The sequence below is a fragment of the Bubalus bubalis genome, chromosome 2 (genome assembly GCF_019923935.1).
Source record: "Bubalus bubalis isolate 160015118507 breed Murrah chromosome 2, NDDB_SH_1, whole genome shotgun sequence".
Taxonomy (NCBI): domain Eukaryota; kingdom Metazoa; phylum Chordata; class Mammalia; order Artiodactyla; family Bovidae; genus Bubalus; species Bubalus bubalis.
Window position 1 is genome coordinate 87,274,557 of NC_059158.1, and position 16,533 is coordinate 87,291,089.

The 16,533-nt window shown below is 37.8% G+C and overlaps 1 protein-coding gene across 6 annotated transcripts in view; it reads right to left on the reverse strand.

Moving 5' to 3' along the window:
- The window catches only part of TANK (TRAF family member associated NFKB activator), a 97,918-nt gene that overhangs the window by 50,671 nt on the left and 30,714 nt on the right, over positions 1-16,533 (reverse strand). For all 6 annotated transcript variants that reach the window (XM_006074295.4, XM_006074294.4, XM_025275988.3 and 3 more), the window contains one exon: positions 2,155-2,302. In XM_006074295.4, coding sequence (XP_006074357.3) covers positions 2,155-2,253 — 99 coding nt within the window. In that variant the 5' untranslated portion in view covers positions 2,254-2,302. Of the gene's footprint in view, positions 1-2,154; positions 2,303-16,533 lie in introns of those variants that run through there.

Genomic DNA, 16,533 nt, shown 5'->3' on the forward strand with positions numbered 1-16,533 from the left:
TCTTAAATAAATTCAATGTCTAGAGTTTAACATTTTTTCTTCTCTTATTTTTGAGAAACATAAAAAATATTCTCCTTTCCCCTCTTTAGGATAAGTGCCATAGTGAATAAAGGTTTCTTCCACGGCAGAGATTGAATTATACGAGTTTTCAGTTGCTTATTACTGGCCAGGGCAGAAAGATCAGGAGATAGAGAAATACCTGTCTCTGTCTTATCACAAGAATATCTCAATATTCCTATTCCCTAATTCTATATTTCTTAATGTTCCTAGAATAGGCACAGCATTGTTGAAGTTGCTTAATGAACCTAATGAGAAAATAAGAATAAAAGCTGGGAATTTTTGATACTCTTTTTAAAAAGTGATTATGCCTTATACATGAATTGGAAAGGAAAACAAATCCAAATTTTAAACTTCACTTCAATAATCGAGAAAGTGTCTGTCATTATCCTATCTCTGTTTCTCTTATGCACCCCTACTGAAGATCTCTAGACCATTAAATTTACCTACGTAACTGGGAGTATTCTTTTGTAAATCAACATGAGAATCACAAAAAAAAAGAGATAATTTTTGGGAAATGGAGTGCAGTATGTATAACACTAGTTTTACAGTAGCTGTATCAAATAGAAAGGAGAAAGGGAATTGTGTATTCCTATACTTATGGAGGAAACTAAGAACTCCATGGCTACCATATTTCTTAAGACTTCAGAATACCAGACTAGTAAAAAAAATTTTTTAATTGAGAGAACCAACATAAGATCCTCTACTTTCAACAGCCTTACAGGAATAATTTAACATAGCAGGCCTTAAGCTATTTATCTTCAGAGAGACCTATTTGCAAGGCTGGCCTCTTGACTGGCATCTGGGAATGTAATCTTTGAAAACATTTCTTAAGTGATAAGATTCTAAGTGCTGTGCCAACCTACTTAGACTACCATGAGATTTATGGTGAATAACTACTTTCCTTCTGATACAGGGTGCCTATGTAACCAACCCTTAAAAATATTCCAAGCTCTTGAGTCACAAATGGAGTTCCCCGTGCCAAAGCACTGCATATATGCTGGGTGAACTTCTGGAAGCTGGAGAGAGGGTGCACTCTGTATGATTCCTCACAGAAGGGAAAGAGTATAGGAAACCTGCACATGGATTCCTCTAGACTCCACCTGGTGTCTTTTTCCATTAATGATCTGGCTGTGTTTCTTTACTAGTCTCTGTAATAAATCTTAGCTCTGAATATGACAGTTGTACTATGTCCTGTGAATCCTTTTAGAGAATTGCAGAATGTCTGGGTGTACTGGGGACTCCCAAAACACTAAGTAATGATACTAACTAAGCAAAAAAAAGAAAGAAAAAAAACAAACCAAAACAAAAACTCTATGATCATCATTTGACAAATGGGTATGTTGATAAAATTTTGCTCTTTATTCTGATAGTACAGAAACATAGAAACAGTATCAGAATAAAGGATAGAATTTTAAATGGAATAAATTTAGTATTATAGGAAGTTCATTACCTTATTCTTATTTTTCTCATTTTACTGTAGGTTGGTGAAAACCTTATAAAGGACCATTAACAGACATGCCTAGGAACTACTTAACCAGGTAATTTTTGCCTGGATATACCTTTCTTCCAATTTACTTTCTTTAGAAACTGAAAACACTAAGCAGAAATTTTATGTGAACAGGAGTGTTTTAAAAAGCTGAAACTTCTGGTAAGACATTAAAGATTTCACTGAAATAATAGTTTATTTTTAACTTATAGTTAAAGAATAAATTAATAACAAATTTAGTTCCAGGATATTTTAAAATCTGTATAGTCTTCCAGTCAGCCAAGTAACAATATGAAAAAAATGAACAAAAAAACTAGATGAGATAGTGATACTCTGACTTTTAGTTTGTCATTTTACTTAAAAATTATTTATGGAAGATAACATACTTATCTTTCCTCAATACAATTATCTTAAAATGAATTCTTTCCATAGGTCACAATATTCTCTAAAAAGTTAGCAAATAAAAACTTCAAATTTTATCTATTAATATATTCCTGCGTTTTAGTTCTTCAAGTTCTTTCTTTAGTTCTAACAATATTTTTTCCATTGCAAAAGATTCAAATTCCATTCACCAGGATAAATAACAACTTTCAACTAAAACCACATACCTTCTGCTGTAGTTCCTTTACTGCAGAATCTCTATCCATGCATGCCTGTCGAAAGGCTTCATAAGCTTTATTGAGTTGCTCGCCAATGTTTTTATCCATTCCTCTATGTCCTGTTGCATCACTATAAATGATGAAGTAAATAACAGATCTGGAAAATAATCAAACAATTTAGATAGCTATCAAGTAGTATAAATCATTTTTAAAATGTGCCTCAAAGACAGTTCTGTATTGTTTATCATGAACATTACAGAATCAAGTACTTATAAAGTTTTTACAAGTATATTTATTTATTTCTTTGGCCGTGTCAGGTCTTGGTCTCAGCACACAGGGTCTTTCACTGCAGCACACAGACTCTCTAGTTGTGGCGTCTGGGTTCCCGAGCCACAGGCTTCAGTCACTGCGGTGTGTGGGCTTAGCTCTCTGTGGCATGTGGGATCTCAGCTCCCCAACCAGGGATTGAACTCATGAACCCTTTATTGCAAGGAGGATTCTTAACCACTGGATCAGCAAGGAAGTCCCCGTATAAAACAGCTTTATAAAAGCAAAAAAGTCTCATATAAAATCCTGATATTTTAATCCTGGAATATTGTAAAACCTTAACTTCTACAATTTTGAAATATTCTTTACGAATGTTTAAGGAGCAATTAGGGTTCCAGTTCATAAAGATGCTACTTTGCAAATGGTATTCTATAAATTCAAGTTAAAAATGGAAAAATATAAAAGGCCATTTGTTATTAATCTTTTATTATAGAAATGTACAACAGGCTTAGCAATGTGAGAAGGGATTTCTTTTTACTAAATGGACAGTTACTTCCACTTATAAGGTGAATGCTTGCTATACTGAAATTAGAGCAAAATTAAGTAGATAATAAATGTTTGTGGATGAAGCTCACACTGTTGTTATCACACAGCAATTAAAATGTGTGAAAATGCTCTTATTTTAGCACAAAATCTAGGGAAAACTGCCACTGAACTGTACATTAAAAAAGAAAAATCACACCCCATCAGTCTTACCCCTACTCTATATTAGTTCTCTGACTTCTCTGCTATTTCTGAACTACAGGTAATTTCCTCAGTGGAGGTAATGTAGTTTTATCATCTCAATTTGCATTATATCTCTAAAGACATTCCCTGACTCTGAGCAGAGGATCATCTATCTAATGACTGATTTTTCTTGTTAAATTGTAAAAAACCACACCACAGAGCCTTTCTCTTAATCCTCTGAAAGCCACAGAATAGACAAAGTTGTCTATCAGTCACAGGGGGTTTTGGGGATACCAAATTATTTCACACCCTTTATGACTGGAAATCCTTCATAATATCAGTCTCTTTCATAACATCTTTATCTTTGAGTATACCTGCTTTCCATATTTTACATTAAGATATAATTCATATAAAATAAATTCACCATTTTAAAGTATACACTTCTGTGGTTTTCTGTATTCACAATGTTGTGCAACTATCACCAAAATCTAATCATAGAATATTTTTATCATCACAGGAAGAAACTCTGTACCTACGAGCAGTTAGTCCCAATTCCTATCTCCTTTGTAACCCCTGACAATCACTAATCTGCTTTCTGACCCTATGGATGTGCTTATTCTGAATGTTTAGAATCATAAAGTATATGCCAGTGTGTCTGGCTTTTTTCATGAAGCATAAAATCTCCAATCTTTAAACATGTTGCAGCATGTAATAGTATTTCATTGCTTTTTATGTCTGAATAATATTCCATTTTATGGATATACTACATTTATCCATTCCTCAATTAATGGATATTTGGGTTGTTTACACTTTTTGGTTATTTTGAATAAAGTTACAATTTGTTCATACATATCTGTGTGAACACATGTTGTCAGTTCTCTTAAATATATACCTAGGAGCAGAACTGCTGAGTCAGATGACAGTTATGTTTAACTTTTTGAGGAACTACCACAGACATTACAGCCATTTCCACAGAAGCTTTATCATTTTATATTTTTACAAGCAATGCCCAAGAGTTCAATTTCTCCACATTTTCATTAATAATTATTGTCCATTTAAAAATATGTTAGGATCCTATGGGATGTGAAGTGGTAGCTCATCACAGTTTTGATGTTGAGCATCTTTACAGTGCTTATTGGGCATTTGAATATCTTCTTTGGAGAAATGTCTAATCAAATTCTTTGCCTACTTTTCATATATATGTGCATATACACACATATGTACACATATATATGTGTGTATGTGTGTATATGTACATCAAATGTCTAGTCAAATCCTTTGCCCACTTTATATGTGCATGTGTGTATATATATATATAATATATATGCACATATGTGCCTGTTATGTGCCTGTATGTGCATGTTAAGTCATTTCATTCATGTCCAACTCTTTGCAACCCCATGGACTGTAGCCTGCCAAGCTCCTATATCCATGGAGTTCTCCAGGCAAGAATACTGGAGTGGGTTGCCATGCCCTCCCTTCTCCAGGGGATCATCCCAACCCAGGGATCGAACCTGCATCTCTACGACTCCTGCATTGGAAGCAGGGTTCCTTACCATTAGTGCCACCTGGGAAGGCATATACACATGTGCATGCATGCTCAGTTGTGTCTGACTCTTTGTGACCCCTATGAACTGTAGCCTGCTAGGCTCCAGAGTCATGGAATTTACCAGACAAGAACACAGGAATGGGTTGCTATTGCCTTCTTTTATATACACATATATATACATATATGTGTGTGTGTGTGTGTGTGTGTATGTGCATGCATATATATATATAATTTCCAATATTTTCTTCCATTCTGTAGATTATCTTTTTGTTTGATAGTGTCCTTTGACAAAGTTTTAATTTTGATGAAGTCCAATTTATCTTTTTTCTTTTGTTCTTGTGATTTTCATATCTAAGAACCCCCTGCCTAATCCAACCAAGATCACACAGATTTTCACCTATATTTTCTTTTAGAAATTTTATAATTTTAGCTTTTACATTTAGACCTTTGATTTGTATTGAGTTAATCTGTGTAAGACAGTATGAGGTAGGGCTCCAGATTCATTTCTGTTTATGTGGCTGGTGAGTTGTCCTGGCATCATTTGTTCAAAAGGCTATTCTCTTCCCACTGAATGCCCTTGGCATACTTGCTGAAAACCAGCTAACCATACATCACAATGCCCTTAAATACCCAGGTAATATTTCAATCCTATCAGCCAGTTTTTAATAAGATACTAAGCACACTCCTACATCATTTTCTAGACTTGGTAAAGAAGAATTTTCAAGGATTTTATTATGGGGATCAAACTACGGAAACTCTTCAAGAGATGGGAATACCAGACCATCTTGAGAAATCTTTATGCTGGTCAAGAAGCAATAGTTAGAACCTCGTATGGAACAACTGACTGGTTCAGGATTGAGAAAGGAGTACGACAAAGCTGTTTATTGTTACCTTGTTTATTTAACTTACACATAGAGCACATTATGAGAAATGCCAGGCTAGATGAGTTACAAGCTGGAATCAAGATTGCTGGGAGAAATATCAACAACCTCAGATATGCAGATGATACCACTTTAATGGCAGAAAGCGAAGAGGAAATAAAGAACCTCTTAAGGGTAAAGGAGGAGAGTGAAAAAGCCGGCTTAAGACTCAACATTAAAAAAACTAAGATCACGGAATCCAGCTCCATCACTTCATGGCAAGTAGAAGGTGAAAGGTGAAAGCAGTGCCAGATTTCACCTCCTTGGGCTCTAATCACTGTGGCCGGCGACTGTGGCATGAAATTAGAAGACGACTGCTTCTTGGCAGGAAAGCTATGACAAAGCTAGGCAGTGGGTTAAAGAGCACAGACATCACTTTGCTGACAAAGGTCTGGATAGTCAAGGCTATGGTCTCTCCAGCAGTCACGTATGGTTGTGAGCGCTGGACAATAAAGAAGGCAGAGTGCCGAAGAATTGATGCTTTCGAATCGATGCTGGAGAAGACTCCTTAGAGTCCCTTGGATAGCAAGGAGATCAAACCAGTCAATTTTAAAGGAAATCAACCCTGAATATTCATTGGAAGGACTGATGCTGAAGCTGAAGCTCCAATACTTTGGCCACCTGATGTGAAGAACTGACTCATTTGAAAAGACCCTGATGCTGGGAAAGATTGGAGGCAGAAGGAGAAGAGGACGACAGAGGATGAGATGTCTGGAAGTCATCACTGACTCAATGGACATGAACTTTGGCAAATTCCAGGAGATGGTGATGGAAAGGGAAGCCTGGACTGCTGCAGTCCATGGGGTCATGAAGAGTTGCGGACACGACTTGGCGACTGAACAACAACATTATGGGGATCACAGTGTTTTTACCTTGTGAAAGAATGAAGTGATTGAAGTAAGTGAAGTCGCTCAGCTGTGTCCGACTCTGTGAACCCATGGACTGCAGCCTACCAGGCTCCTCAGTCCATGCAATTTTCCAGGCAAGAGTACTGGAGTGGGTTGCCATTTCCTTCTCCAGGGGATCTTCCTGACCCAGGGATCAAACCCAGGTCTCTCGCATTGCAAGCAGACACTTGACCATCTGAGCCACTAGGGAAGCCCTGAAGCAATGAAAGTGATACTTTTTTAGGCATTCCAGTTAGAAGTCTGTTTTTATTGCTACTTCTGATAGATGGAAAAGATGAAATACTGTTAAGATAATTAATTAACATTGCCAGGATCTCTTAACATACCATAGACACTATGGAAACAGAGTAATAAGCATTAGCACAAAGCTTCATTTTGAGTATTTATTTAGATACTATTATCATTCAAAAAAGGATTTAGGGTGGCTTTAAAAAGCACATGAGATTAAAAGTAAGTATATGAGCAGGAAAAGAAAAATAAGGGTAGGGAGCTATAGGGACTATAGTATACTATAATACACTCATACAGAAATCACACAATATAAGTAGTTATGTGGCTTGATTGCCTAAAACTGTCTTAACAAACTGCAGATGTCATAATAAACTGTCAATGTATACCACACTTATATTTTAAAATCTGGGACAAATAAGAATCTTGAACTGGGAACTCATCTAGTTTCTTGTTTTATTCCGTCATTGACTGACCGTGGGACCTTAGTTCAGGGCTACTAAATCTTTTTGGACTCAAGTTTCTCTTCCTTCAAAAAAAAAGATGTTTGGATCTGATTTCTAAGAAACTTCTTTGTTACACACCTCTTGCGTCTGTGAATCGAAAAATGCATGTCTGTTCCATCAAGAAGGTGCATTCTTGTTTTTAAAAATGTAGGTACAAAGCACCTTTTCATCAGCTGAGAATATCTTATGGTACTAACAAAGGGAAAAACTACACTGAGGAGGAAGACCGCTTCCTGATCTGTATGCTTCACAAACTTGGATTAGACAAAGAAAACGTGTATGATGAGCTGCAGCAGTGCATTCGCAACTCTCCTCAGTTCAGATTCGACTGGTTTCTAAAGTCCAGAACCGCAATGGAACTCCAGAGGAGGTGTAACACCTTAATTACCTTGATTGAAAGAGAAAATATGGAACTAGAAGAAAAGGAGAAGGCAGAGAAGAAGAAAAGAGGACCCAAACCTTCAACACAGAAACGTAAAATGGACGGAGCACCTGATGGCCAAGGAAGAAAAAAGAAGCTGAAACTATGAATACATATTTGTTTCATAATCACTAACTTTAAACCAGTAGTTCTTTAATTTACGGGTCTTCATAAGATGTACTGTACAATGCTCAATTGTTATGTCATTCAACGACATCAGGTTCATCTGTTTACCGAGCTAGAAACATAGTATGTAGATTCACTTTTTTAAATGCAACAGCTGTGCTGAAATTTTTTTATCATTAACACTTGAAGTAATAAAATAGGCTTCATTTATTAAAAAAAAAATAAGAAAAATAAAAATGTAAATACAGTACTAAAAATAGCTGCATCATATGCAAGTAAATCATGTGGAGTCTTCATTTCAGGTCCTTGAATTAGATCACACAAATGTCACGACGAAGAGTTACTGAGTAAATTCCACATTCTATTTCCTGAAGTAAGAATGTATGCTGGGGAGATATGATTCAGGTCAATACAACTAAATAAATGATACATTTAATTCCTATCTCACAGCCAAGAAGAAAATTGGGTGTCAGATCAGTGACACTGACTAGAGAAAAAGGAAACAGTCTCTGGAACCCAGCTAGTTAAACTGGACAGATTTCAAATATTAACACCCTGAACTTTAAAGCCACTTGTTCCTCTATTTTTTTAAAGCATTTGTTAAGTATAAAATTAATTTCACAATTCAAGAGATAGTCACATTTCAATTACATTTTGGTATCCCTTAAAGTTGCTGGACTCCAAGGAAATGGTTTTATTTATAATAAACATGTCCAAACTCAAATCTAATGGCCACTGTGCTGTGCTTAGTTGCTTAGTCACGTCCAATTCTTGGTGACCCCATGAACTGTAGCCCCCCAAGTTCCACTGTCCGTGGGGATTCTCTAGGTTAGAATACTGGAGTAGGCTGCCATGCCCCCCTTCAGGGGATCTTCCCAACCCAGGGATTGAACCCAGGTCTCCTGCACTGCAGGCGGATTCTTTACTGTCTGAGCTACCAGGGAAGCCCCTAATAGCCACTACCATCCCCCAAATCCAGAAGGTCCAAGCTAGAGCTACCTCTGCTGTGGAAACACTCTTTTTAGTTATGGCTTCACTCTTTTAAATGTATTTTCAGGAAAGCCTTCTGTGTTAATTTATTTCTGGGTATGGTTTGCTGGTTTCCTTATACTTACACCTGGAAGAGATTAACTCACTGATGCCCAACACTATAGCTGGGTGGGCAAAACACAAAGCATAGGGCAATCCTCTTGAAGCCAAGGTAGTCTTGTCATTTCCACCTCTATTACTCTGACAGTATTTCCTTTTTTCCTTTGGGTACTTCCCGTAAGATGCAAATGGAGAGGGCAGCAAGTTCCTGTTCTACCTTCCAGGTCCAGCAGGTGCTCGTCCAGTAGGAAGGACTAAGAAAACTCATGGGCATCAGGCTGCCTTCTCTTTTCATTGATCCTTGGTGCATAATGAAAGTGTCCTGGAGTAGGAAAGTCAGCGTGCACAAGGGTGATAATTTTATTTTCCCTTGGTAAAACTTCCCAGCTCCAACAAAGATGTATGGACTACAAGAGCCAAATTTTAATTTTATAAAATATATACCATTACTATCCAATTAAATGAGAAAAAGTAAAGCACGTGTTTGTTGAATACACGTAAGGCACTGTGTGGGATGCAGCAAGGAGCTTTAGGGATAGTGCCACCTTAGTTTTACATGCCTTTTATGAAGTTTTTTCCCACCAGTTCTTCATTTCTTATTACTCATATTTCAATTTGACTGACAAGGCTCAGAGGAGTTAAATGACCCGCATATAGCTACAAAGCTATAACTGAGGTGACTAGGACTAAGTTTCTGAAAATCTTAGTTCAAGGATTGCTTATTACAGCTGCAAAATATTCTCCCAGGATGCCATGATGGATATTTCATTCAATAAAACAAAAAACAAAGCCTGGGCTGGGCACCACTGATGTTCTCACCACTGTGAGAACAAAACAGACACAAAACCCACCCCCATGAAGACACCACTAGCTGTAATTTAAAGAATATATATGAGTACCTGAATATATCTAAAGGCTAGAGTTCGGAAAGCAGAATACTCACATCTAATATTTATGAGGTTTAGGAAAGGCTTTGAGAGGCAGATGTCATCTGATTTGGGTTCTGAATTATAAGTAGGAATGATTTCACCCATTCCTTTTATTTGACTATCAAATAGCAGTCATCCTTTCTAAAACAGGTTCCTGGTAGCTATAAAGACGTTTTTAGTACTATATAATACTCATTCGTCACTAAAACAGGCCAGGATTATATGTATTTCTTGTGCATTGTCTAGCCTGAACTTCCAGATCAGAACAACTCTGCAAACCTGAGACAACTGTTAAGTATACCACTGACAGTTACTCAGAGAAATGATGATGACCTAGGCTAGTGTTTGTCCTGCGAAACTTGAGATGAAGCAATGGTGGTGTTGACATCAAGGGCAAGTCCTGCCTCCTCTGGACCTCGATTTTCCTTGCTTTTAAAATGAAGGGGTTAAAGATATCAATACAAGATGGTCAATACCAAAATCAGATTGATTCTATTCCTTGCAGCCAAAGATGGAGAAGCTCTATACAATCAGAAAAAACAACACCAGGAGCTGAGTGTGGCTCAGATCATGAACTTCTCATTACAAAATTCAGACTTAAGTTGAAGAAAGTAGGGAAAACCACCAGACAATTCAGGTATGACCTAAAACCAAATCCCTTATGATTACACAGTGGAACTGACAAATAGACTCAAGGGATTAGATCTGATAGACAAAGGGTCTGAAGAACTGTGGATGGAGATTCATGACATTGTACAGGAGGCGGTGATCAAAACCATCCCCAAGAAAAAGAAATGCAAAAAAAAATGGTTGTCTGAGGAGGCCTTACAAATATCTGAGAATAGAAGCAAAAGGCAAAGGAGAAAAGGAGAAACATATCCATTTGATGCAGAGTTCCAAATAATAGCAATGACAGATAAGAAAGCCTTCCTAAGTGATCAACGCAAAGAAATAGAGGAAAACAATAGAATGGGAAAGGCTAGTGATCTCTTCAAGAAAATTAGAGACATCAAGGGAATATTTCATACAAAGATGGACACAATAAAGGACAGAAATGTTACGAACCTAACAGAAGCAGAAGATATTAAGAAGAGGTGCCAAGAATGCATAGAAGAGCCATACAAAAGAGATCTTAATGACTCAGATAATCACGATGGTGTGATCACTCACCTAGAGCCAGACATCCTGGAATGGGAAGTCAAGTGGGCCTTAGGAAGCATCACTACAAACAAAGCTAATGGAGGTGACAGAATTCCAGCTGAGCTACTTCAAATCCTAAAAGATGATGCTGTTAAAGTGCTGCACTCAATATGCCAGCAAATTTGGAAATCTCAGCAGTGTCCACAAGACTGGAAAAGGTCATCTTTCATTCCAATCCCAAAGAAAGGCAATGCCAAAGAATGTTCAACTACCACACAATTGTACTCATTTCACACGCTAGCAGAGTAATGCTCAAAATTATCCAACCGAGGCTTAAACAGTATGTGAATGGAGAACTTCCAGATGTTCAAGCTGGATTTAGAAAGGGCAGAGGAACCCAGATCAAACTGCCAACATCTACTGGATCTTAGAAAAAGCAAGAGAATTCCAGAGAAAATATCTACTTCTGCTTCAATGAGTGCACTAAAGCCTTTGACTGTGTGGATCACAACAAACTGTGGAAAATTCTTAAAGAGATAGGAATACCAGACTACTTTACCTGCTTCCTGAGAAACCTGTATGCAGGTCAAGAAGCAACAGTTAGAACTGGACATGAAACAATGGACTGGCTCCAAATTGGGAAAGGAGTACATCAAGGCTGTATACTGTTACCCTGTTTATTTAACTTATATGCAGAGCACATTATGCAAAATGCCAGGTTTGATGAAACACAAGCTGGAATCAACAGTGCCAGGAGAAATATCAATAACCTCAGATATGCAGATGACACCACACTTACGGCAGAAAGTGAAGATGAACTAAAGAGCCTCTTGATGAAAGTGAAAGTGAAAGAGGAGAGTGAAAAAGTTGGCTTAAAACTCAGCATTCAGAAAACTAAGATTATAGCATCCAGTCCCATCACTTCATGGCAAATAGATGGGGAAACAATGGAAACAATGACAGACTTTATTTTCTTGGACTCCAAAATCACTGCAGATGGTGACTGCAGCCATGAAATCAAAAGCTGCTTGCTCCTTGGAAGAAAACTATGACAAACCTAGACAGCATATTAAAAAACAGAGACATTACTTTGCCAACAAAGGTCCTCCTCGTCAAAGCTATGGTTTTTCCAGTAGTCATGAGTGGATGTGAGAGTTGAACTATAAAGAAAGCTGAGTGCCAAAGAATTGATGCTTTTGAACTGTGGTGTTGGAGAAGATTCTTGAGAGTCCCTTGGATTGCAAGGAGAACAAACCAGTCAATTCTAAAAGATTGATTTCCTTTAGAATATTCATTGGAAAGACTGCTGCCGAAAAGCCTATACTTTGGCCGCCTGATGCAAAGAACTGACTCATCAGAAAAGACCCTGATGCTCGGAAAGACTGAAGGCAGGAGGAGAAGGGGACAACAGAGGATGAGATGGTTGGATGGCATCATCAACTCATCGGACATGAGTTCGAGCAAACTCCGGGAGTTTGGTGATGGACAGGGAAGCCGGGTGTGCTGCAGTCCATGGGGTCACAAAGAGTGGGAAACAACTGAGCTGAACTAAACTGACAAGATATCATCCTTGTCAACTTTAAGATTAGATAACATTTCTAAACAAATACGAAGTACAGAAGCTTTTGTTTGGCAAACATAGTGATTTATTTTTCCTCATAAATGATATCTTAGATTTAAAAATTAAAAACAAGTTAGCATGGCAATTCATTTCATGATAGTAAGAAGTGTGGAATAAAGTTACATGGTATGTCCTAGAAGAGATGATATGATACTGTGAAAATGTGATATGAAAATATATGATACAACACTGTGAAAATTAATGACTTTAGCAATTATATATTTCCTCCTAACACTTTACTAGGTAGAATGGAAAAGAAAGTACAGGCTTTGAATTCAGATCTCAGACCTGCAATTTTTCTGGCTTTTTACTTAGTTTCTCTGAGTATTAGTTTTTTATATATAGTTTGTAGGTTTATTTTGAAGACTGAGATCATATGTGAAACATATCTGTTAACTGTTTCTCAATGTCCATTCTCTGCTCTTCTAGTATTCCTGAATTTTAGCTGATGTGGTCATGTGACTATGTTCTGGTCATAGGCCAGTGAGTGTAACTTCCAAGACAAGCTCTTTTTTTCCCCCCTTTCCTTTTCCTTTATTGTGTGAGTCACCCGAAACATTGTGATGAGGGCAATACTTCCGGATGGTGGAACAACAAGGGGATGTGGAACGACAGGAATAGACGCCTAAGTCCTTGACCCTGTGGAGCAGCTGTATTGACTCTGGACATCTTATACTTTGAACTGTCATACACAAGAGAAATAAAATATCCATCTTGTTGGTTTAAGCCACTGCCATTGGGGAGTTCTTAAAAGAGAAGCTGAGCTGTATCCTAACTGGAATCATATTCAGGACTGACCCAGCACTGAAGACACAGTAGGTTCCCTTTTTTTTTCCATGAGAAAGAGACAAACTTATATAGTCTTTGCCTTTTTCTCTAATTAGAGCTTATAATTTAGTAAGGCAAAAATACATGAGCTCACCCAAAGGTCCACTCCAGATTTGTGCATTTCATTGTACATAGGTTTTATCTCAAAGGAAGAAGCAAAGAACTGTTAAGTAAAAGTGTAAGCAGTAAAAAGGTATAATAGAAGGAACAATTAAAACGAGAGAATTGTGGAAGGTTTCACAGAGGATCTGACACTTATACTGGGCCCTGAAATATGAGAATGATTTCAACAAGTAGAATGAAAGGAGAACGAGCATTCACTCTGAAAAAGTAGATGCTCTGAGAAATCACTGCTGCTGCTGCTGCTGCTGCTAAGTCGCTTCAGTCGTGTCCGACTCTGTGTGACCCCAGAGACGGCAGCCCACCAGGCTTCCCCGTCCCTGGGATTCTCCAGGCAAGAACACTGGAGTGGGTTGCCACTTCCTTCTCCAATGCATGAAAGTGAAACGTGAAAGTGAAGTCGCTCAGTCGTGTCCGACTCTTAGTGACCCCATGGACTGCAGCCCACCAGGCTCCTCCATCCATGGGAGTTTCCAGGCAAGAGCACTGGAGTGGGGTGCCATCAGTAGTATAGTGCATTTAGGGACTGGTGCTGAGTACAATATTTACGCAAGTGAGGTATGTATACAGAAAGGATGGAGAGGTCAGGGTGCTGAGACAGGATAGTTGGGGCCACCACATATGACTGTCCTGCACTGAAAAAACCCTATGGGTCCCAATCATGTAGACCATAATTCGAATGAAGCACCCGGCAGTTGCAGAGTGTACTAACTACATGAACTGTACACAGCAGACTTAGATATGGCCAGACTGCAATAGACCCTTGAATGTCACTCTAATTTTAACCTGCTGACATTAAGGAATTTTCAAGCAAGAGATGAATATATTTTAGAAAGATAAACCGGATACCAGCAGAATACAAACTAATGAGGGAGACAAAGTGAGTATATCCATAGCAAACCATTGTTGTATTCTGGTAAAAGCTAAGGGCTTGAACTAGAGTAAGGGAAATGAAAGATGAATGGATTCAAGAGACATTTAAAAGGCAAATTTAACAGGATTCACTGGCCAACTGGATGTGTACAACAGACAAGAAGGAAGCATTCAGCAACTCTGAGAGAGTTGGCCTGGGAGGGAGTCCTAGCATCTGTATTTTAATAAGCAAAGTAACCGGTTTATTTTGTCAAAGGTGGTTGGCCAGCCATATTTTTCAAAATATAGGGCAAACAGCAATGCCAGTCAGCCACAGAGAAATAGGAAGAAAAACTGAGAGACAGGAGAGGATACTGAATTTAATTTTGGACAAAAGTGCTAACAGAGACATAATTAACAATAGGCAGGAAAAAATGTACCAACTGAGTGCTAACGAAATCTAAAGGAAGAAATGATGGCTAAGTAAGCCTTCCATCCAGCTACTATTCTTAAAGTCCTGTTTTCAATGTCCTCTGACACTGGCTGACAGTCAACCAGGCCAAAATCTTTCTACCAAAAAATAAACAAAACCTCTACATTGTTTTAAAAGAAAACAGTGGAGAGAGAAAGAAGCAAAACTCACTATTGTACCACTTTGTGTCACAAGATATACACCTTTCTTTCTCCCAAATACAAACCAAAATATAGGCAGGAATATTGTCTAGTGCTCTGCTGTGTTAACCCTTATATACTGTTAAATAACGAGAAAAATAACTTTCTGGTAGAGCGTTTGAATGTGTGATTTTTCTTAAGTCTTTCTAGTCTACTCTACCAAACTTATGATAATGAAATAGTATTAGTAATCATCTTTCACAGGAGTAGAACAGTTTCTACCTATTTTCTGGTTTTAACTTAAAAAGTTTGAAAAAAAGTCCCTCCATCCCGAAGACAATAGTGTAAGAGATGTCACAGGCGGTACCAGATTCACAAAAGGCAAAGTTTTTCTTGAAAAAGTAGTTAAAATGTCATGAGTTAACAGATTAGGGGCCCCTCCAACAACTCTGAGTCATTTACTAAATCACAATCACTATGAAAGGACAGAGCTCGTCTATGAAAAGAGAATGAAACTTCGGGAGACAGAGGACCTTTTTCACAAAAAGGCCTATTTCCTCCTCTTAAACTGCAGTTTAAATTGCTGGGCAGTCATATTTAGCCTTGAGAATATTACCAGTGATAAATGGGAACAGGCAAAAGTCTACATAATTATAAAAGCTATATTCTGTGCTCTTAATCACTGGCACAGAACTCTTCAAACCCAAGCTTTTAATTTCCCTAAGGACAGCTAGAGGCTGTTGGGCCAATGCTTGCCAAGTCACAACTTGTTTTATTAGAAGTAACTGAGAGAACTCCAGTGAGAAAATAAATAAGGTTTCAGAGATCTCCAGATCTCCATTTCTAGGCATTCCCAAGAAGTTTAGGGTGTGACTGTAAATGTATAATATGATAAAAGTTTAAAACCAGATACAATATTTTTATACCATGCAACACACTTTCTTATTCTTAATGTCAAATACTCCTGAATACAGGACCCCAAATCTCTGAGGAACCCTACAAACCAACTTCTCAAACCTGTCTCTGTGCCAAAAATTACCCACATTTCCACTCTTTTCAGGGCCACCCCAGTTTTTCTCACATGTGAATACTCAGATCTAGTAAGTCCTAGCATTTGCTATCCTATCCTATTGTGGAGAGGCAAGAGTTTATTAAAAATTTTGATTTGACATTTCATTTCCTTTTGCATTTGGAAAAAATTAAAAAGATGGTATAAAATAAAAATTCCAAATCTTATTTTTAACTGAGGCCACATCTTGTGTAAAATATAGTAGCTTCTCTTAATACAAATCAGAGAATCAAAATTAAAAAGCCTAGTCAACCAAAGATAAAATCAGAGCTGGAGTGCAGAATCCCTGTCCAAGCTAGACATGCCTGTTGATGGGGGAGAGTGAATAAGCTATAGCCTTTCTGTGAGCCTCAGTTCCCTCATCTGCCCCAGTTTAGAATGTCTGGGGCACAGCATGCTGTAGGACAATGGTTCCCAACTTGTCAGTACATCAGAATAATCCAGGGCAGTTAAAACAGACAGACAGACAGACAGACA